General features: G+C 39.5%; 1 protein-coding gene across 1 annotated transcript in view; it reads left to right on the top strand.

Moving 5' to 3' along the window:
* The window catches only part of tmem144b (transmembrane protein 144b), a 49,428-nt gene extending 27,979 nt beyond the window's left edge, over positions 1–21,449 (top strand). The window contains exons 6-13 of the mRNA XM_078412662.1: positions 3,559–3,639; positions 3,966–4,047; positions 9,875–9,954; positions 11,205–11,323; positions 13,253–13,372; positions 16,116–16,213; positions 17,013–17,066; positions 19,165–21,449. Of these exons, the coding sequence (XP_078268788.1) occupies positions 3,559–3,639; positions 3,966–4,047; positions 9,875–9,954; positions 11,205–11,323; positions 13,253–13,372; positions 16,116–16,213; positions 17,013–17,066; positions 19,165–19,251 (721 nt within the window). The 3' untranslated portion in view covers positions 19,252–21,449. The remainder of the gene's footprint in view (positions 1–3,558; positions 3,640–3,965; positions 4,048–9,874; positions 9,955–11,204; positions 11,324–13,252; positions 13,373–16,115; positions 16,214–17,012; positions 17,067–19,164) is intronic.
* Positions 21,450–22,416: the final 967 nt, after the last annotated feature.

The following is a 22,416-nucleotide window of genomic DNA, read 5'->3' on the forward strand; positions in this document are numbered from 1 at the left end:
AATTGTTATTTTCAACTTGTATTTGGCAGTTCTTGCATTTTCCTGAATGTTAGATGATTGTTTTATTTTTGATTTTATGTGTTCCTTCAGCAATCATTCTCCAATCTTTGTCAAACATGTATCTGGTAATTTTGATTGACATTCTACTACCATCACTCTTTCATCTGTTAACGTAGTTCCCATCTCTTCTGTACTTTTGTTTGTACTTGTACTTTTATTATCTCCATTTTGTTTCAATTGTAATAATAATGTTCTTGGTAAAGAATCCATATCCACTACTTTATATTACTAATATCATTCATTGATAGGTCTATCCTATCTTATGGTTTTTGGATACAATGGAATTTCAGGCGAGATTTCCTGATATTAACTAAAGAAAGACTTGCATTTAAGCGATACCTTTAATGACCCAAGCTGAATGTCACAAAGTGCTTTGTATTTAACTATATTCTATTGAAGAATGGGCTCTGTTGCATTGATCAACACGTGACAGCCAATTTGCACAAACAGTAAATTCACGCAAACAGAATTGAGATAATGACCCATTTATGTGTTTTAATAATGTTACTTAAGGCACAATTTTTTTCTCACAATCACTATCTTGCCTTTCAAAATAGTATCATGGGACCTGTTATGCCACCCAAAATGGCATTAAGGCATCTGTTTAATGTCTCATCCAAAAGACAACATCTCCAGTGTGCAGCAAAGCCCTGGCAAGCCACATCTGAAACAATGCTTATTTGGGAAATTTTCTTATATGTATCCTATCCCCACAGACTTATTGTATTTGTTACTTTTGCAAGTCTGACCTTGAATGCTTTTATGTAATATACTTATGTCTTAGGTTCCTCGCAGCAATATTTTACATGTGAAGGAAGGAACTGCAGATGCTGGTTTATACCGAAGATAGACATAAAATGCTGGAGTGGCTCAATTACTTGAAATTAGAGATATCAATGTGCATACCGTTTTGTTGTAAGCAGCCCATATGAAGTATGAGGTGCTGTTCCACCAATTTGCACGTAGCCTCACTCTGACGGTAGAGGAGATCTAGGTTAGAAAGGTCTGTATGTGAATGGGAAGGGGAGTTAAAATGTTTGGCAACTGGGAGATTATGTAGGCGACAATGGACTGAGTGTAAGTGTTCAACGAAACGATCGCCAAGTCTACGCTTGGTCTCGCCGATATATAGGAGCCAATATCGGGAGCACCAGATACAGTAGATGAGGTTGGAGGAAGTGCAACTAAACCTCTGCCTTACCTGAAAGTACTGTCGGGATCCCTGTATGAAGTCTGGGGAAGAGGTAAAAGGATAGGTGTTGCATCTTCTGCGGTTGCAGGGGAAAGTCCTGGGGAGGTGGTGGTTTGGGTGGGAAGGGATGAGTGAACCAGGGAGTTGCGTAGGGAATAGTCTCTGCGGAAAGCAGAAAGGGGTATTTTACATGGCCCACTTAACTGCATGATAGTATTGGTGAGGGTTTATTATTGCCACATTGACCGAGATGCAGTGAAACCAGCATGCAAAGGGGTGCCTTGCTCTGTCACCCATGCCGTGGATTACTTTTGATACGTTTGAACTCTACTTCAGATATTTAAGTTAAAATGAAATTAAAAGTTAAAATCAGTAACTACCCGATGATCCGTGAAGTTGTCTTCGTCATTGAGATTGTGGTGGAGAGAGGTCATAGCTTCAGATTCCTGGGAATGCATATCTCTAAAGATCTGTCCTGGGCCCAGCATATTGATGAAATCATAAGAAAAAGCTCATCAACACCTCCACTTTCTTGGAAGATCAGTATGTCACTGAATACTATTGAACCTCTAGGGCGTATGGTTGAGAGCATGCTGACGTATAATTTGAGACTCTAATCTCACTACTGCCATTGAGAAACGGGTACAGGAACTTGAAAACTATGATCTCCATGTTCAAGAACATTCCTTCCCAGCAACCATCAGGCTCTTGAACACTGCACATCACCCTATCTAGCCAACTATTATCTACTATGAACAAGTTTTGGCAGCACGTGTTCTTCAATTTTGCACTATTTTTGTCTGGTTAGTTAGTATTACTGATTATTAAGTCAATGATTGTTGTACTTTTATTTGTGTGTTATTGTGTTAGAAGGCCTGTAAAGTTGCAGCAAAACACCTCTGACCTTTGAAAACAACCAATGGTTGCAAAAAGCAATTTATTTCACTAATATCTTTTAGGAAGGGAGATCTACTTGTTCTCTTATATTAAATATTATTTTGATATTGATTTTAATCAGCCATCTGTAAATGTCAGCACTTCCCCTCCCTCATTGATATGGTTCAATTTCAGCATCTTGATCTCTGCTATGCCCATTGTTATCTGAAAACATTCGTGTATTTATTAATGCTTGTCAATAAACAAATCTATCAACCTGGGCCTCCCATTGTCAGAGTGAGGCCCAGCACAAATTGGAGGAACAGCACCTCTTATTTTGCTTGGGTAGTTTACACCCCAGCGATATCAACATTGACTTCTCTAACTTCAGATAGCCCTTGCTTTCCCTCTCTAGCCCCTCCACCTTCTCAGTCCTCCCACCAGTTTTACTGTCTCCAACTACATTCTATTTTTGTCCCGCCCCCTCCCCTGACATCAGTCTGAAGAAGGGTCTCGACCTGAAACGTCACCCATTCCTTCTCTCCCGAGATGCTGCCTAACCCACTGAGTTACTCCAGCATTTTGTGTCTGCCTTCGATTTGAACCAGCATCTGCAGTTCTTTCCTACACCGAACATCTTGGGTGGTTTTGTTCTTGGATCTTTTTCATGAGATACCTTGCTATTCACCTGTGTGTCAAAAACTGTTTGCACAATTATTATTACATGATTTGAAAGTATTATTTCAGCACAAATGTATATTTAAAGTACTGAATTTGAATGCTGATAGATGCTTGTTATAACATTCTCATACTCCTGCTTTCTCATTGATATCATATATTCCCCCTACTTATGTCACTGTTCAACTTGTGCAGAAGGTAATTAAGCCATTTCTCTGCACTAAATCAGGTTTTTCAATTACTTGATGACTTGTATTTTTTTTTAAACAAAATTCCCAAATGCCATCTGAAAACCGAGGTAAATATCCATTTAATGTACCTTGATGCACTCTTGAAAAAAATGTACTGAAAATCTTATATTTGGAATGATATTACAAGTATGGATATCAAGACAATAGATTTTGTGAAGAAGGGTCCTGACAAGAAATGTCACCTGTAAATTCTCTCCACAGATGCGTGACCTGCTGAGTTCCTCCAGCACTTTGTGTTTTGACAATAGATTTTTTTGTGTTACTCATAATAATCCAGGTGCAGCTTGCCATCACACATACATTTTTACAATAATTAATGCAGTGGATGCATCAAGAAAGATTGAGTGAAAGAAGGTTTATACATTTTCTGTGTTTCTGGGATGATGCTACAAAGCTCAGCTTCAGTTTTAGTGTGATTCCATTGAATTGGTTTTCGGTGGCTGCAGTTTAAATCAATAGTCATGCCCAAATGTTCTAACTGTACTGTATAATCTATTTCAGATTTGGTTGGTTTGGCATTGACCCTGAAGAAGTAGCAAAGCCTTACTTAAACTACACTGGGGCCGCTTTGTCCTTCTTAAGGTAAACCTGTCCAGCCAACTCTAATGAAGTAAGAATAATTGCTGCAGTTTGTATTCTCTTCCTGGGTTTGTACAGTCTGCTTTGTCTTTTAAAATAGATTTGCCGTTTAAACATCATTATTGTGAATCCTACTTCATTCTTGCATAACATAAGTGATTAAAAAGATTTTGTTTATAGAAAACCAAAACTATTGATTCATCTGCAATCTTTATACTACACCGTCAGAAGTGGTTGCAAACTAAACTAAACTAAACTAAAACTTACAAATTTTGAAATGTGATAATTTTTTGAAAGAAAAACATTAATTTATATATTTTCTGTTTTAGTGCCACCATATATTTCTTTGTCAAAAGTGATGTAAATGCTCCAAGCATATCTGAGTCAACAGTTCCAATACTGATTGACAATGTAAGTAACAACTATGAGGGGGAGCGCTGAGAGAAACTCAACTCACAATATATTTACTCAAGAAAGGACTTCCGTTCATTTAGATTAACCTTAATACTAGAGTTATAGTTAAATAATGTCTATATTGATAAAGCGTGTAAGGCAATAACAACTTGCCCTGGATATTGATGAGCTGTGTTTTGAGGTGAGGTTTTCCCTGTCTCTTGCAAAAAAAGTGTACATCACCAGAGGAGGTTGCATTGTCCATACAACCTTCTGCATCCGCCTTGTCATGAAAATGTCCAAAATGCATTCCTCATCTGAGACCTCGGGCAATACAGAAGGCTGAATCCCCTCCCTTCCATTGAGCTCCCACACCTGATTTACAGTATGTCTCATGCTTAACTGCAGTTCAATAGAATGCTGATGACTCTCCTCTTGCTTGGTGCCCCTGTCACTTAGTTTGCTTATCCTTTATGAAATCAGTCTCTAATATACTATGATTTGCCTTGAATGGTGAGATGCAGAAGGAGCCCGGCCAGGACTCACCCCACAGAGCCCAGTCAATCCACGCACCAGAGCTCCCAACCCCTGCAGGGTAGTTATTAAGAGGGCTGATCCGTGGGCTGTTGCTGTGGGGATGCAAGTCGGGGCCTGATCAACCCTGGCTGGGTCACCTGGGCGAGGGTGTCTGATGTTGTGAGACCCGAAACACCCCATGACTCCAGGTCACATCACTGAGGATGCGTCCCAGCGCATCCAGAGGATGTATCTTTCACATTCACACACATCATATATTATCATTATATATAATCATCCTTCTCTTCCCTACTCGCACAGCCTCCCATACTTTACTTTCTCCTCCATTTATATTTTTTGCTACTCCACCAATTCTGTAGTGCTCTCTCATTGTGGCTGTTGGGAAAACAGGTATTTCTCTTCACACCTGGTAAAAGCGAAAGGGAAGAGAGCTTTATATAAAAGCAACTCCCAAGCCATCTTCACAAGAATGAGATAGGTGCAAATGTTTTTTATCAATATAAAGGGGATGTGTCCTTACAATGAAACGTTGTGTATGCACATATCTAATAGACTTTTAGCAACTTCCACTCAAGCTTGTGTTTCGGCTTTAGTGGTCTCTTGGCCATAAGGTAAAGGACCTTTTCACCAATCCTGGTGAGATACCTGACAACTTTAACAAATGCGAGGAATGAAAATTAACCTGAATAACCTTACAGAGATGAAAGATCTTGGTAGATCTATGAACATCATGAAATTTCTTCCAGCATTGCACCAAGTCCAGAGATTATTGTTTCCGGCAGAAACATTGGTCGCCCCCCTCCTGTCAAAATGGCTTAATTGACAACTGAATTGGTTAACAAAAAATACTTCTTGTACAACGATTGATTAAGATTTGGAATGCACTCTCAAAAAAACGATAGTGAACATAGATGCAATAGAAGCCTTCAAAGGGGGAACTGAATGAATGCTTGAAGGCAAAGTAATTGCAGGCAGATGAGAAGTGAATGGAACTATCCCGAATGCTCAATAGACAATAGACAATAGGTGCAGGAGGAGGCCATTCGGCCCTTCAAGCCAGCATCGCCATTCAATGTGATCATGGCTGATCATTCTCGATCAGTACCCCGTTCCTGCCTTCTCCCCAAACCCCCTGACTCTGCTATCCTTAAGAGCTCTATCTAGCTCTCTCTTAAATGCATTCAGAGAATTGGCCTCCACTGCCTTCTGAGGCAGAGAATTCCACAGATTCACAACTCTCTGACTGAAAAAGTTTTTCCTCATCTCAGTTCTAAATGGCCTACCCCTTATTCTTAAACTGTGACCCCTTGCTCTTCAGATGTGCTTAATTCCTGATGGACCTTTATGAGATATGATGAATCGGTTATACAATACAATACAATATATCTTTATTGTCATTGTACCCAGGGGTACAACGAGATTGGGAATGCGCCTCCCATACGATGCACTAATTTAGGTAATTTAGACAGCAGCAACCCAACGAAACGAACAGTTGTAACAGTTTTGGACAGGGTAAAGTGCAAGTTGATCTATGCGTTGTGGCCATCCGGCTCAGCAGGACCGGTTCATAGCAGCTATGGCCCTGGGGATGAAGCTGTTCCTGAGTCTGGAGGTGCGGGCATAGAAGGCCTTGTATCGTCTGCCCGATGGAAGGAGTTCGAACAGACTGTTGCAGGGGTGTGAAGAGTCTTTGTGGATGCTGGTGGCTTTTCTGAGGCATCGTGTGTTGTAGATGCCCTCCAAGTCTGGTAGCTGTGTTCCGATGGCCCTCTGAGCTCTATGGACTACCCGCTGTAGAGCTTTCCTTTCTGCCTCCGTGCAGCTGAGGTACCACACAGGGATTCCATGCGTTAGGATGCTCTCTATGGTGCAGCGGTAGAAGGTCTTCAGCAGCTGTTGGGGTAGACCAGACTTTTTCAGTGTTCTTAAGTAGAACAGTCTTTGTTGTGCCTTCTTGACCAGCGCAGCAGTGTTATTGGACCATGTTAGGTCCTCCGAAATGTGAGTGCCCAGAAACTTGAAGCTGGACACTCTCTCCACACTGACCCCATTGATAGAGATCGGGGCATATTCCCCGTTATGATGATCAGCTCCTTGGTCTTGGTGGTATTTAGGGACAGGTTGTTATCCGAGCACCAGTCCGCCAGGTTCTGCACCTCCGCTCTATAGTTTGTTTCATCCCCGTTGGTGATCAGCCCGATCACCGTTGTGTCATCTGCAAACTTGACAATGGTGTTGGTGTCGAATGCAGGAACACAGTCGTGTGTGAAGAGGGAGTAGAGCATGGGGCTCAGAACACAGCCCTGTGGTGTGCCGGTACTCAGGGTGATAGTGGAGGACAGGTGCGGGCCCATTCTCACTGCCTGCGGTCGTTCCAGCAGGAAGTCCAGGATCCAGTCACATAATGACGAGCTAAGGCCTAGCTGGTGGACTTTGGTGATGAGCTTGGTGGGGATGACCGTGTTGAAGGCGGAGCTATAGTCTATGAATAGCATCCTCACGTACGTGCCCTGTCTCTCTAGGTGAGTCAGGACAGTGTGAAGAGCCAGAGAGATGGCGTCCTCTGTAGATCTATTTGCCCTGTATGCAAATTGATGTGGGTCCAGTGAGTCAGGGATGCTGGATTTGATGTGTGAGAGGACTAGCCTCTCAAAGCACTTCATGACAATCGGCGTTAGGGCAACCGGGCGGTAGTCGTTCAGGTTGGAGATCTTTGCTTTTTTCGGCACCGGAACTATGATAGCCGACTTCAGGCACTTGGGGACCGTAGCCAGAGATAATGACAGGTTAAAGATCTTGGTGAATACCTCAGCCAGCTGTTCAGCACAGTCCTTCAGTACCCTTCCTTGAACACCATCCGGTCCTGCAGCCTTGCGTGGGTTGACCCTTTGCAGAGCGCGTTGTACCTCCTGTGTGCTCAGTTGCAAGACCTGTCCCACCGCCTCGGCTGGGGTTCTTTCACTCAAGGTGGTTTTGCCAGTTTCAAAGCGGGCAAAGAAGGTGTTAAGCTCGTTGGTCAATGCCATATCGCTGTGGGGGCAGGCAGGGCTGCTCTTGTAGCCAGTGATGTCCCTGACACCCTGCCACATGCTTCTGGTGTCCGTGGTGTTGAAGTGGTCTTCCACCCGTTGCCTATGGGTGTCTTTGGCCCTTTTAATACCTTTGCTTAGGTGTGATCTGGCAACACTGTATGCTGAAGTGTCACCAGATTTAAAGGCATTGTTGCGTGCCCTCAGCAGGTTCTGTACCTCCTTGTTCATCCAGGGTTTCCGGTTTGGGAACATCTTTATCACCTTGTCCTCCGTGACATTTTCCACACAGCAGTTGATGTAGGAGAGCACAGTGGATGCGTATTCCTCCAAGTCTACCTCTATCTCTGAACCGTAGGTGGCCTGTTGTGCAAACAGGTCCCAGTCGGTGCGATCAAAGCAGTCCTGGAGTTGTAGGGTGGCATTCTCGGGCCATATTTTGACCGTCTTTATTGTGGGTTTGGTCTTGCGGATGAGGGGTTTGTATGCTGATGTAGTTCAGTGCCCATTTCACGTTGTACATTTGCCTTTAATTTTATATTAGAGTTTAAATTTCTGTTATTTATGGTCTGAAAAATATGATTGTTTATAGTTTTTTTGTAACGTTGGCTGCGAAGATAAATGTAATCTAAGTTGTTACAGTGTCTAAGTTGTTACAGCGCAATATTCGTGTGGGTAACTACAGTCTAATAAGTTTACTGGGCAGTTTCTATAAATATGGATACAAATTAATTGAAGTGTTATTGGACTACTTATAGAGAAGGAGGATGTAACATCGGCTGAGCAGCAGGAGGTGAAGCGGGCAGGCGCTCTAGTTGGCATGATGAGTTAGTTAGGGTCTCACTAGAATCTCTGGATGGGCAGGATTGGTCGCATATTTAATAATGACTTAGATGATCAATCAGAAAACCATGCCACAGGTGGGGCAGGAAGAGCTTGAAGGGGCAGATAGTTTAACAACCAGAATGCCCCTTCTGCCATTTGCACTAGATTTTACTGCACATGAATGAACTTGGATCGAGATGCCATCCTGAATGTTGCTACTCCATTTTGAACAGTCATGAATCTGGGATTTCTATGTTGGTTGTTGGATGTTGCATCTTTTAAAAGGCTCTTGGGAATTTCCTTGAATATTTTTCTCTCTCACGTTGGTAATCTTTCTCCCATGACAAAGTTTTGAATGTGTGTCTATTTAAGGATTCTAATATTGGCCATGCCACTAACACAGTTTGCCCACAAGAGTAATCTTAGTCTACCTACAGCCTCAATGTTATGAATCATGGCTTAGAAGCATTAGAACCACTTATACTACAAGTAGATTTGGAGGATTTTGTGAAGACTAAACGGGTGGCATCTCTGAGTGTTTTGATTTGCTGCCGTATGCAGCCCACATCTTGAAAGTGTACAAGAGGGCAGAGGTCATTGCTGCCCAATTGCCAAGAGCTTTGTGATTGATTGATACTTTATTATCACATGTGACATGCCATAGTGTCGTTTTTGGTTTGCATACCATACACAAAGTATGCAAAGAGCCCCACATATAGGGTGCCGACAAAGGTTTTGATCTTCAAGCATCCTTTTCGTCAGGCAACCAATGTCTATGCCACCATACTGAAAATGGTGGTGAATTTCACATGCACTTCCTTTGATATTGTCCACTACATTTAGAACTCCAAAAATGGCCTCCTCATATGGTTCCATCTACCCTTCACTTTTCTCCTAATAGCCTCCATCATCACTTTCCTTGCTTATCAGATCCATTACTGGCAGCCTTTATATTCCTATTTATCACCTACCAGTATCTGTCCTAATCTTCACCCTCCCCTCCTTTCACCTGGCTCTGTCTGTTTCCTTTTATTACCATTTTTCCATTTTTTTCTTCTGTTTACCTTCATCCATCTGATTCAGTCTCCAATCTCCACCCCTTCCCTATCCTGCCCAATAATATGCCCGCCATCCTTCATTTTGCTTAAGTGCATAGCCATTAATAGTTAACAGTTGTGTAAATGTTGCATGAGCAGCTTTCCTCCATATCCATCAAAATATCCTCACTATTTCATTCACACCAATTTTTTTCTATCTCAAGCTCTAATATATAATACTCATACTATAAGAAATCATTTTTGAGGAGAAGTGGACAGAAAAGTCTCTTTTATTTGACCTTAGGATTCGAGAATTTTTAAAAGCATATTTGTATTTATCCTTTTTATTAAGTTGAGCAGCAATTTAAAGTTTGGTATAACTTTGGCAAGTTTGATCATTTTTTGGGTTAAAAATAGAATATAAACCGTGATGAAGAAGGCACGTTGACAGATGCATCCTGGGTAGACAAACTTAGTCCACTACAAAAAAGAGTTGTGTAAGTATTATTAACGTGCTTTTCTTCAAAAACAATTTAAGTGTATGGTAATTCAACATTTACTGTTTGTAACCCCTTAGACAAAACCTGCTCTGTTAATAGTTTAAAAACATACATCCTATTGTGCAATTCTGCATGAAAGCATGAAAAATGGAACTAATTGTAAGTCAGAACATTGGTTGATTTTTTTAATAAGCAGGCTGTAATGTAGAACATTGTTTTACCTGTATTAAATAGATAATCATATCTTGCATAATAACTGGTCTAAATTCCCAGTGGAGAGCTTCAAACACCAGAAATGCATTTTACAGAAATTTATTAAAAACAAACTGCTGGAGGAATTCAGCAAATCAGGCAGCATCTATGGAGCGAAATAGACTGAAGTTGTATCGGGTAGTGACTCTTCTTCACCCTTGAAGTAAAGGATCCTCTCAGCAGCTACCTGACAAGCCTTCTGAAAATCTACATCTCAGTAAGATTACATGAGACTCTTCTGAACTCCCAAGAAAATAGTCCAAATTTGCCCAGTCATTGCTCATTTGGCAACACCCTACCTGGATAAGGAACCCAAAACTGTAACTATAATCGTGGTGTATTACGGCAATACTAGGTACAGTTGCAGCAAGACTTCCCTATTTTTATGATCCATTCTTCTTGTGGTAGAGCAAAGATTCATTATCTTTCCAATTACCCTGCTGTACTTGCATGCTAACCTTTTGTGCTTCATTTATGAAGTCTTGTATTTCTCTACACACCATACATATCCTGTAGTCTTTCTAGTTGAACATTTATCATCCTTTGTATTCTTCTTACCAAAGTGATCAACTTCATGTTTCCCTACATTTTGTTTCTTCAATCAAATCTTTGCCCTCCTACTTAACCTCGTTGTATCCCATTTTCATTCTCCCTTTCCTTTACAATTTGCTTTCACGCCTATCATAGTATCATCAGCAAATTTGTCTAAAATGCATTTGGTCCCTTCAGAAATTGCAGCACATTTCTTACCATCCCTTATTATGTCTTAATTGATCTTTAGCCTGCAGTATACTTGCCGTACTCAACACTGTCTTCCCTCCCTTAATGTTTCTTATCCTGTTCAAGTAGCTAACATACCAGTTCAAAATTTAGTTCTATCAAAAAACTTTACAAAAAATGCAAAAGTTTGAAGAAGATATGTCCCCTGTAATGTATGTAATATACTGTAATTTATAATCCTCTTTGTTTTTTGTTTTATCATCCCACTTATCTAGGGGTTCATGCCTTGCAGTCTTTGCAGGATTACTGTATGGTTCTAACTTTGTACCAGTGATATACATCAAGAATCATGCCCTGAAGAATGAAACAAAATATAGAAATGCAAGCCAGTTTGGTAAGAATAAAAACATAGAAACATAGAAAAATAGGTGCAGGAGTAGGCCATTCGGGCTTTCGAGCCAGCACCACCATTCAATATGATCATGGCTGATTATCTAGAATCAGTATCCCTTTCCTGCTTTTTCCCCATATCCCTTGGTTCCTTTAGCCCTAAGAGCTAAATCTGACTCTCTTGATACCATATGCATTTCATTGCTGAGTAGCACTAAACACGTGTGCGCTTGTGTCTAACACTATTAAACTCATCTGCGCTAAAGGACTGGTTGGATCTTGAGCTTCCTGTAACTTTGGCAGATACATAACATAAATGCTGTAAACAGTGACTTGTTTAATAGTCCTTCTAATATGTTGGCAGATGAGAACAATCCCGGCAAAATTCTGGAGCATTATGTTTTATACAATTCTTAATGATGGTATGCTTCCAATTTTCAAAAGATGAAAAAATAAATGAAGCATCAAATACAGAAAGTAGCTAGGCAATATATTTGGTAAGATTTTGTGGAGAAATGACACGAGCTACACACACAAATGCTACTCTTTCCCTACATGAATTCCTTCCAATTTTGGATTCCTGAGAAAACATGGAAAATTCAAACTTGCTGGCAGCACATGACCAACCTTTTTCTGGCTGGTACTCTGATGTGGAAGTCCTCATGGAGTACAACAGGGAAGTACAAAGTTGTAGCAATTCTCCAGCACTTCACGCTGAGCAATTTGGCCACTAAACTGGTGGAACAGTGCTTTCTTTCATTTGAACGAGGGGAATGGCTGTGAAAGAGTAAACTATGTATTAAGTAATTTGCTTTTGTAACTAAATTAGAGTCATACAGCATGGAAACGGCCCTTTGGCCCAACTTGCACATGCTAAATAAGGTGCCCCATCTAAATTAGTCTCATTTGCCCACATTTGGCCCATATCCCTCTAAATCTTTGGCTATGCATTTATCTGGCCAAGTGTCTTTTAAATGCTGTTATAGTTCCTGCCTCAGATAGCTATAGTACGTCCTCTGGCAGCTCGTTTCAGTGTAAATCTGTTTTTTACTTTTACATAATCATCTGAGTACCTGTTCTTAGCTACAACAGTAAGGGGCCTGTCCAACTTAGGCGTTTTTTTAGGCCACTGCCGGCGACTGCAATAGTCGTAGCAGTTTGCCGAAAAACCGGCGACTGGACACCCTCCCCTCCCCACGACAATGTCTATGACAAGCTACAACAACCTACCACCTAGTCGACGTCAAGTTACGGCAAGTTACCGACAACCGGCGACCCAATCGTTGCGACTTAGGACGTCCATCCACGACCGCACCTACGACAACCTACGACCACACAAGCGGCAACATATACGACAACCGAAGTCCACCTACGTCTACCTGCGACAAGCTACGACTGTGTCGGCGACAACTGAAGATAATTTACATCATTTTGGTCTCTGGTTTTGAAGCCAGTACCTGTCGCTGGTTGACGTAGGTAGTCGCCAATGGCATTCAACGAAGTCAGCAGCGGCGACAACCTGGCAAACAACCTACAACAGCGCCTACGTCAGGAGACGTAAAGCTATGATCATTGGCGTCAAACCAACAGTCGCCGAAATCTTTTAAACATTTCAAAATTCAGCGGTGACCAGAAAAACGCTATGACTCTTTGGAGATGACTCACGATCATACAGGCGACACCCTGGCAACCGTGTGGCGACAGCCTAGTCGCCTGTAATCACCTAAAAAATTGCCTAAGTGGGACAGGGGTTTAAGCTTAGTCAGGGTGAGTCCCTATCCTTTGTCTTTTCCTCTGTGAACTAGTATCAATTTTAATGGAGTCAACTAAATGCATTGTCACTTTGGACAATCAAGAACAACTAAATCTGTGATTTGATGATCTAAATTATAAACAATTTAATAAAGATAACTATAATTTGCTTTACTTACAGATTTGGACTATGTATTTGCACATTTTAGTGGCATATTTCTCACAAGTACTGTCTACTTTCTGATATACTGTGTAATAATGAAGAATAAACCAAGAGTTTACCCAAAAGCAATACTGCCAGGTAAAAAATCATTGTTTCACTTGATGTTTTAAAAATAAAAATGCCATGTTTACTGCTTCAATGAAACTTTTGTAAAGGATGTTGTTTACTGTGTGATATGTAATGTGTACACTAAACTATATTGATCGGTGGCATTTTTATACTCATTTGTATCATTTTTTATTCCACATTTTGATACAATGGCATAAACCCACCCCTATGTCTCGTGCAGAAACTGATATTTGTGTTTTATTCTCTATCTAAATTGTATACCAGGATATTCAAATCAAAAAGCCTTGCTGTGTACACCATTGCTTATACAGTAGCGAAAAGCCATAAACCTGACTTTTATTTTTTAAATGCAATGGAAGAGAAATTGGGTTTGCAGAAAGCCTTCACTTTTGAGTTGCCTTGTAACCTCCTAGTAGCCGAATGTGCCATCCATTGGGTGTACCAGGTGACAACTCGATACAGATTTATGCTTGCACATATCTCACTTCCACTCAGGCAGAGTTTGCACACTATGATGCCATTGGCTAGGTGACACTGATATGCCATATTTAGACTGAAGAAGGGTCTCGACCCGAAACATCACCCATTCCTTCTCTCCCGAGATGCTGCCTTGACCTGCTGAGTTACTCCAGCATTTTGTGAATAAATCGATTTGTACCAGCATCTGCAGTTATTTTCTTATACTGCCATATTTAGAATTCATTTTCCATTTAACTATTTCTTTTAATCTCCCAAAATCAAAAACAGCATTTAAGATGAACGTCATAAATGCTATTTAAAGATAAAGAAATTAGTTAGTTACTAGATTATTGCTTCTGATTGCCAAAGTAATTATGTGCAATTTTAGGGCATTCCGCGAACTTGGTATTGTTTAGGAAGCGACCTTACTGGAGCATTTTTGTTCCATTTGTGATAAAACAGACTGCTTCTCAACATTAGTAGCTTGCATTTTTATTGAAATTGAGCACAATTTTAGATTAAATGATCACCATGAAGAAAAACAGAAACCGGTAGTACAGGAAGGTCAGACCAAGAGTGTTTAATTGGCATATGTACCGAAATGGAGCAATACATTCTCACTTTACAGGTTTGTAAACTCAGTACTCTGTAGATAACATAATTAACAAATATGAAAAACGTTCAAGAAATTAAAAAAACATTATTCAAATGTCCAAACTTCTAGTGCCACCAAGACAGTCGTAGTTTGATGTTTTGGTGTTGTTTGTAGTGTTTAATCGCCTGATGTTTGTTTGGGAAGTAGCTGGTCCTGAACCTGGGGGGGTCACAGTTTTCAGACTCCTATACCTTCTTCCTGATGGTAGGAGTGAAATGAGAATGTAGCCAGACCAGTGTGGCTCCTTGATGATGCTGGCTGTCTTTTTGAGGCGATGCCTCCTCTCGATCCCTACGATGGTGGGGAGGTCAGTACACATGAAAGGCAGGGCAGGGGACAGACATAGAAAGCAATTCTCATAACTGAAGGGAAAGGCGTCATAATATGTAATAGTTAATTTAAGGAAGATCCATTTGAGAGGTTACCAGCACTGGACTCCATGGGCCGTGACCTATTCAGGCAGGTCTTTTGCACGTTAAGTTGAAAGTTATCTGTTTCTGCATGAGGTCAACCATTTCAACAAATCAGGACTCCTCAATATGTAAACATGTCAGAGAGGTAAAAAGGGAAAACATATACCGTGAAATAATGAATGTTCAAGCTTTCTAAACAATTTAGTGGACAGAGAAACAGAGTTACTGGTTCAGATGTAATCAGACCCTAACACATAACTCTGTTTCATTCACCATGACTTAATGCTGCCCCACTTGTTGTGTATTACCAGCATTCTCTGGTTTTAGCACTTGCTGTTTTATTTTATCCTGTTTCTCAAATTTCTGGGTAGTCATTGATGAAATTTGTAAAGGTGAATTTCTGTTACTCAGCCGTACCGCAGAGGTTGCCTGTACTGTATCAGGCCCTATAATCATTTGATTAGTTGGACAATGTTGGTTGTCCTTAACATGTCAATGAGGAGGTCTTTGCATTGTGGTCCATTATGTGTCTTTATCTTTGTTAACTCCAATGCTGAATGACCCATCCAGTTTCCGGTTAGATAATATAGATGACAACCAAAGACAGAGGTAATTCAACACATCACGTGACCAAACATTCTACCCCTACAGAGAAAATAATTCTTCAACTATTTTTTTTCCCATGGGTGGTTGCCAGCTGCTGTTGCTTCTCTTCCTCCTCCTTCTTTCTTATGCAACCCCTCGGGATTGAAGATGAGTCTCTTCCACTATGATTTTGTGAGTCCTGAGGTGGCCAATGAGGCTAGTATGGGATCTGCAGATGTTACCACTGATGGGGAAAATGGTGCCTGAAGGAGCAAGGCAGATGGGAAGTTTGAGGTGATGTGCTTCTTCCACCAGTCATGTATGGCTCTATGTGCACCCAGGGCATTGACATTGAGCTACTCAATACTATCCTGAATGCTCCTCTGTTTTGAGCAGTCACAGGACAGAGGTCCCAGGGTTCAGTGGTAATGTTGCATTCTTACAAGGTGGCTTTGAGTAAAATCTTGCATCTCTTCCTCTGCCCTTCTGGCTGTCCCTTCCTGAAATCAAAGTGTCTGTTTTGCGAGTCCAGGGCCTCCTTTAGATTTTATTTCTGAATATTTTTTAACTGTAAGTTAATAATGATTCAATAATCTTGTAAAACAAAGACAATGCTGACAACTAACATGTTTTCCTTAAGGATTTGTTTCAGGTGTGATGTGGGCTATTGCGAGCTGCTGCTGGTTCCTGGCGAATTATTTCCTCAGTGCAGTTGTTAGTTTCCCTATTATCACAGCTGTAAGTTGATTGAGCTTTTCAATGTGCAAAAGTTGTGGAAATGTGTTGTGTTTTTAAAGACTTCCACCCTGAATTTGCCAGCCATCAGTGCTAGGCACTGACCCCCGAGGAAGTATTCATATACAACAGCATAGCAGTTGAGTTGTTGTTCAAGCTGTCAGAGTTCTAGACCATTGATCCAGGGACTTGATTTTGAATCTCACCATTTCACCTGGAAATTTTAAATTCAAATATTTAAATGCATATTAATTTTTTTTAAAATAATTAGCATTTAATCTTTGTGCATGGAATGTACATTCTCTTTATTCATATTCACTGATATACTAAACAACCTATAATGAAATTTGCAATATTTAACATTTATTTTATACTGCATGTAATAATTGAGAACCATAGTACTTGGGCCAGCGAGAGAATTGTATTTCATTTTCATCCATTGCATGCCTGATTATTTATTGTTACTATAATAGAAAGCAATAAATTTCGTTCTTGCTTAAACAGATATTTACAGTCTTTGATTTAGTGTATAGGTATGCTCTGCTGATTTTATTTTGATATTTAAATGTGAAACTGAAAGAAACTAACATTTGTGGCAGGTCATTCGGTTACTATCTACGATAAGTGAATAAATGCAAAAGGTGACATGATGTAAAACAATGTTGGTAACTCACTAACAGTATTTTATTTTTTGGTTTTCAAAAATTGCATTTTAAATATTTCATGTTCCAGAATAAAAGAGCTCTTTTATTGAAATGAATATGTTTTAGTCAATGTTTAAATGAAGTTTCCTTTTTATCAGGTACCAGGTTTCATTGCTGCTTTATGGGGGGTACTTGTTTTCAAAGAAATAAAAGTAAGTATGGAGATTTTATTGAACATTTTTCTAGTATTGATGAAAATAGGGTTAGGGTAAGGGTTGATATGTGACATCCTGAACTACAATTAGTCAGCTCAATTCAATGGCTATACTATATCCTAGATTAGGAGTTTCTGAGTTCACTTAAACAGATATTTGAATGTGTAATCTAGGCCCTTGAATGCAAAACAAGGAGGATTAAATATCAGGAGGACGGAAATAACTTGGCATTGGGCTCAAGTACAACCACTGGCAGATTGGTATAGCATCAATGTCATAGTACACAACTCTCACAATGAAGAGAAAAAAACATTCAGCTATAATCTTGTGCGGGAAGGCATCTTTCAACCATACTCTGATTGCTCTTTGCACTTTGGGTTTTGTACTATCACATATCAGAAGGCCCAATGAAACTATAAGACATGGCACACTGATCAGATCAGGATAAAGGAGAACAATAGATTAAGATAGAGAGATGTACCATATGGATGAGAATAACTATTGATAGTAAGCAGATTAGACATGAATGGACCAAACATATATTAAGGTGTTGAATTACGGTATTTGGCACCATTGAAACAGAGGTAATGATATTTCAAGATAATGTAAAGAAGTAAGGGAAGTTCCAAAATAACCACTTATAATTTTGCTATAGCTTGATATTTGCATTCCTAAGAAACCTCTCATTATAGAAAATCGCTGTACAAAAACAATTGTATCAATAGGAAAAAGGTGACAGGGTTGGAGAGTTTCAGAAGCGCTATGTTATTTTTCCTGCAGGATTTTCAAAAACAAAGGTTGTTTTCAGCTAAAAAATACTAAAGACTGAATGTTACATTGTTTAATAGAGCATCATTGTACACGTATCAATAGAGCAAATACTTGTCATTTTCAGTTGCTTCCTTCAGTGAAATCAATACGTGTCCAAAAGAGACAATGGTGCCCGATTACTGCAGGGAGGTAACACATAATGAGGTGTTTTTTACCAACACTTGTTTTTTTTCTTCAAGACACATTTTTCTCTGTCAATTTCCAAAGTAACTTTTAATAGTTCTCTAGCGCCTACTCGAAATCAGGTTATGACCAATTCGACCAAGTGATACAATAGTGTTCCCAAATTCATCTATAGCATTATATTCAATTTGCTTTATGGAAGCATATGTTAAGGCAGAACTAGCTGAATTGACCACCTAGCTTCACCAAAAATAGTCATGGGTTGATAAACACCTGTCATTTATTATCATTCATTGTATCTCAAAAGAATTCCAACAAATTCCCAAAACATACATTGTCTTTAAATAATCAAAATTGAATTCCACAAATGCATCTATTGTATCATTGTTTATTCCTTTAAGCAGTGTTGGCATTTGTCCGTCCAGTGTCTGACAAATCCAATTCTAAATATTCAGTCAACATGTCATCTTAGTCTGGAAGGCATGAGACTGTAGATGCTTGAATCTTGAGCAAAAACCTAACTACTGGAGGAACTCAGTAGTTTATCTTTTTGCACAAGTTTATCTCCTCTCGGTATCATAATTAAGTTCAACCCCATTGACTCCGCAGTTTGTCTCTCTCACGAACATCAGAGTGACCATTTCTTGATTAGGCGATATACTGCACTTTTCTCAGTAGCCAGAATTTTAACAAATAACATGAATCCTATATTAAACTATACTGACACACTAGTTCATTTACATGTATGTGGACATGCTAAATACTTCTACATTATTACAGTATAAAATTCAATATATATTTTGATTCTTGGAGGGGCTGAATACCCTCTGTGTGTATGCTTGTACTGAGATTGATTGAAAGGTTTATTACTCTAGTGCTCCAGACTCCGTGGCTGTTCAACCACATCAGTTTGATGGGATCTATGAAAATAAGAGAAAATAATAACATTGCCATATGCAAAATAGCAGATTATTTTGACAATTATCCATATCAGTTTTTATCCATTTTTGGACTAAAAATATGTTTTTAATGTTAAATCTTTGTAATTTATACTTTACCATAATTTATTATTACACTAAGCATTTTTATTAGCACCAGCACATCCAGAAGAAATAAATTGTAAGTTTTTTTCCCTCCACAGGGGATGAGGAACTATCTTATTCTCTGCATTGCCTTCTGCACTATATCGGCAGGGGTATTAACAACTGCCTTTTCCAAGCTGTCTTAAAACTGGGAGTTGGTGTCAGCGTGAAGTGTTTGCTCAATCGGAAATCGAAACAGTTCAATGAACGGACTGCTTTTGATATCAGCACTACAGTACGTTGGAATAGTTTTAACAGTAGCCTTAAGAAGAAAGCCGGCTTTACAGAATTTTTAATTATTCTTTTTATTGTTTAGTTAATTGTTAATTGAAAATATGTTTATTGACCTCAGTACAATTGTTCTGATTCAGAAATACATAGATATTGCCAAGAGGTGTTAAGATTAGGAACAGAACTACTGTAAATTTGGGACAAGGATGCTCAATTAAAAAAATGTACCTCATTAAATCTATAATCAATGACAGACTAAATAAGGGCATTTGATTATATTAAAATTAAATCTAATTTAAGCCTCTGGCACACTCTACCATAAGAGGTTGGAGAGCAGGCCTTGCTCATGATGCGGGACATTTTATTGGAGTACTGTATTAGAATTTTGGAGACATGTATAGAACTAGTTACATTCAGGTATACAGTTCCTCTCAACCTGACCACTTGCACTTTTCAGCATTGACCTAAAATCTGAAGAACCCTCCCTAAACATCTTTACCTCTTAGTTCTAATTCTTAATTCATAACTTAATTCCAAGCTTTTCTCATCTTCCAGATAAATTGCCAATATGTTTGTGAAACAGTTTGGCTATTTTAATGTTAAATGTTATATAAAAAGAATGTTATTAATGCATTGATCCTTATAATTGAATAAGGGACAATTTGGATGATTTTATGATGGAGTCTTAAAATATTCTTAAAACCATAAAAATTAATGAAGCAATTATTTTCTTTCAAACTATTTTTTCAGTTTGCCCACTTGTATTTGTACTTACTCATTTTAAATGAGAGGAACTGATCATGTGCAATCAAAATGCTCCCATCTTCCATTTGGATTTCACCAGGGGCACAAAGGCAGATTTTACTTTGAATGTACTCTCAATCTGCATGATATATTTATCAGTAAAACCACTCCAGACGAGAGTGGTCTGGGACCTCAATAATAATAATAATAATAATAATACATTACATTTATATAGCGCTTTTCAAACACTCAAAGACGCTTTACAGGGATTACTAGAACATAGAGAAGAAAATAAATAGATAAATAAGTAAACGAACAGAAAAAGGAGACAGAAAGTGAGGTGACGGTCAGTGGTTGAAGGCAGTGCTGAACAGGTGAGACTTCAGTGTTGTTTTGAATGTGGTGAGTGAGGAGGAGTCTCTGACAGTTTGGGGTAGTGAGTTCCAGAGGGTGGGAGCAGTGATGGAGAAAGCCCTGTCCCCCCAGGATCTGAGTTTGGTCCAGATGGGGGGGGACAGGAGCAGCAGAGCGGAGGGTGGAGGTGGGAGTGTATCTGTGGAGGAGGTCAGTCAGGTAGGATGGGGCCAGGTTATGGAGTGCTTTGTAGGTCATGAGGAGGATTTTGTACTGGATTCTCTGGGGGATGGGGAGCCAGTGGAGCTTGTAAAAGACAGGGGTGATATGGTCACGGATTGGGGAGTGGGTGAGTAGACGGGCAGCGAAGTTTTGAATGTATTGAAGTTTACTGATGATTTTTGAGGGTGAGCCATAGAGGAGGCTGTTGCAATAGACAAGCAAATTAAAAATTCAGATGTGTGCTGTCCACAATCCAATGGCCATTTATTTTACTGTTGACTTCCATTTATGATATGAACTATTCAACAGTTGAATCCTCATTGAGAGGTGTAGCTCTACAGTGTTGAACATTTTCAAAGTGCACTGAGAAATTTTCTTTCTGACTCAAACTGGATACACTCAAACTATTGAATTGAGGAAGGAATTTCATACTTATAAATCAACATGCTACAAAACACATGGGCCATAACTTCAGTTGAGTCGAAAAAACTTGGAAACAGAAGAGTATGGTACCTGAAACTAAACTGGGTTACGAAATTGTTTACCAGAATTGGCATTAGCAATCAGAGATAATGACTTGCAAGTTTTGGTACTTTACAGACACTAAACACATAAAGTCTATTGCTCTAGGAGTAAACAGAAGTAAACAAAAAACAATATTTTGGATGTGAGATATTCCTGAGTTCTGATGAAAACGTTACAATTGTTCGATGTTTTCAAATGTCTTTTTATTAGCAACAAAATGTTAAATCATTATGTCTTTGATTAAATATGTTCATTCTGAAATCCTTTTATGAGATATTGAAAACATTTTTATATTGTTTTCATAATAAAATTTGTTCCACGGGATGTAAATGCTTTTGTGTTCTTGTATGCATTAATTACTAATTCGCTTCAGCTCCTCTGTAAGGAATACTTCTGAATTATTGTAGTCCTAAGGATCTCATTTTGAGGACTGATGACATTTTCCTCCAGCCTCTTGGTGGCCTTCTGGATCACATAGCATTCGTGCTAAACTGCACCACAAAATGGAATATGGGCAGGTGGCAGGAAAGATAGGGATGAACGTGTTAGGATGAACAGTCAAATATAGAAGAGAAAATAAATTAGTCCTGTGGGCAGTGTAGACACGGGCATGTAAAAGCACATAGGATTGGAAGGCTAGAATGCATCTATACAAGGAACATGACTGGTAAGGCAGATTAAACGTGAGTATTGATCAGCACATGGGAATATGATATAATTGCAATCGATGAGATGTTATTGAAAGGGAGAGTCATTGCATTGAGAAGGGGAGTAGTTGATTGCAATGGAAGATCAGACCAGGAATTGTGAAGAGAATAGTTCATTTGGAATTCTGAAAAGGAAGAGAAGAGATGTCTGGTCATGGAATCTCATTGAAAATGGGCAAATTGCAAAGGATGATTCATTGATTGCAGAGACTGTAGAGTGGAAAGTGAAGACTTGGGGAACTCCATCCTTGGTCTGTCATTGTCACCTATCCTATCCTAACATGCTCCACCTATCCTAATGTGCTCCACTTAAAAAGGTTGTTAATGTCTTCAAATTCATGTGTTGGAGATTGAAACCACCTTCCAGTTATCTGGTACTTCACCTGAACCTAACAATGATTCATATATCTCCATCAGAGCTCCTGCAATTTCTTCTGTGGCTTCCCAGTGTCCTTGGATATATCTGATCAGGCCCGGGAGATTTATTTACCTTCATACGCCTTAGGATGTCCAGCACCTCCTTGACTG

This window comes from Rhinoraja longicauda, chromosome 1, assembly GCF_053455715.1.
Source record: "Rhinoraja longicauda isolate Sanriku21f chromosome 1, sRhiLon1.1, whole genome shotgun sequence".
Lineage (NCBI taxonomy): Eukaryota > Metazoa > Chordata > Chondrichthyes > Rajiformes > Arhynchobatidae > Rhinoraja > Rhinoraja longicauda.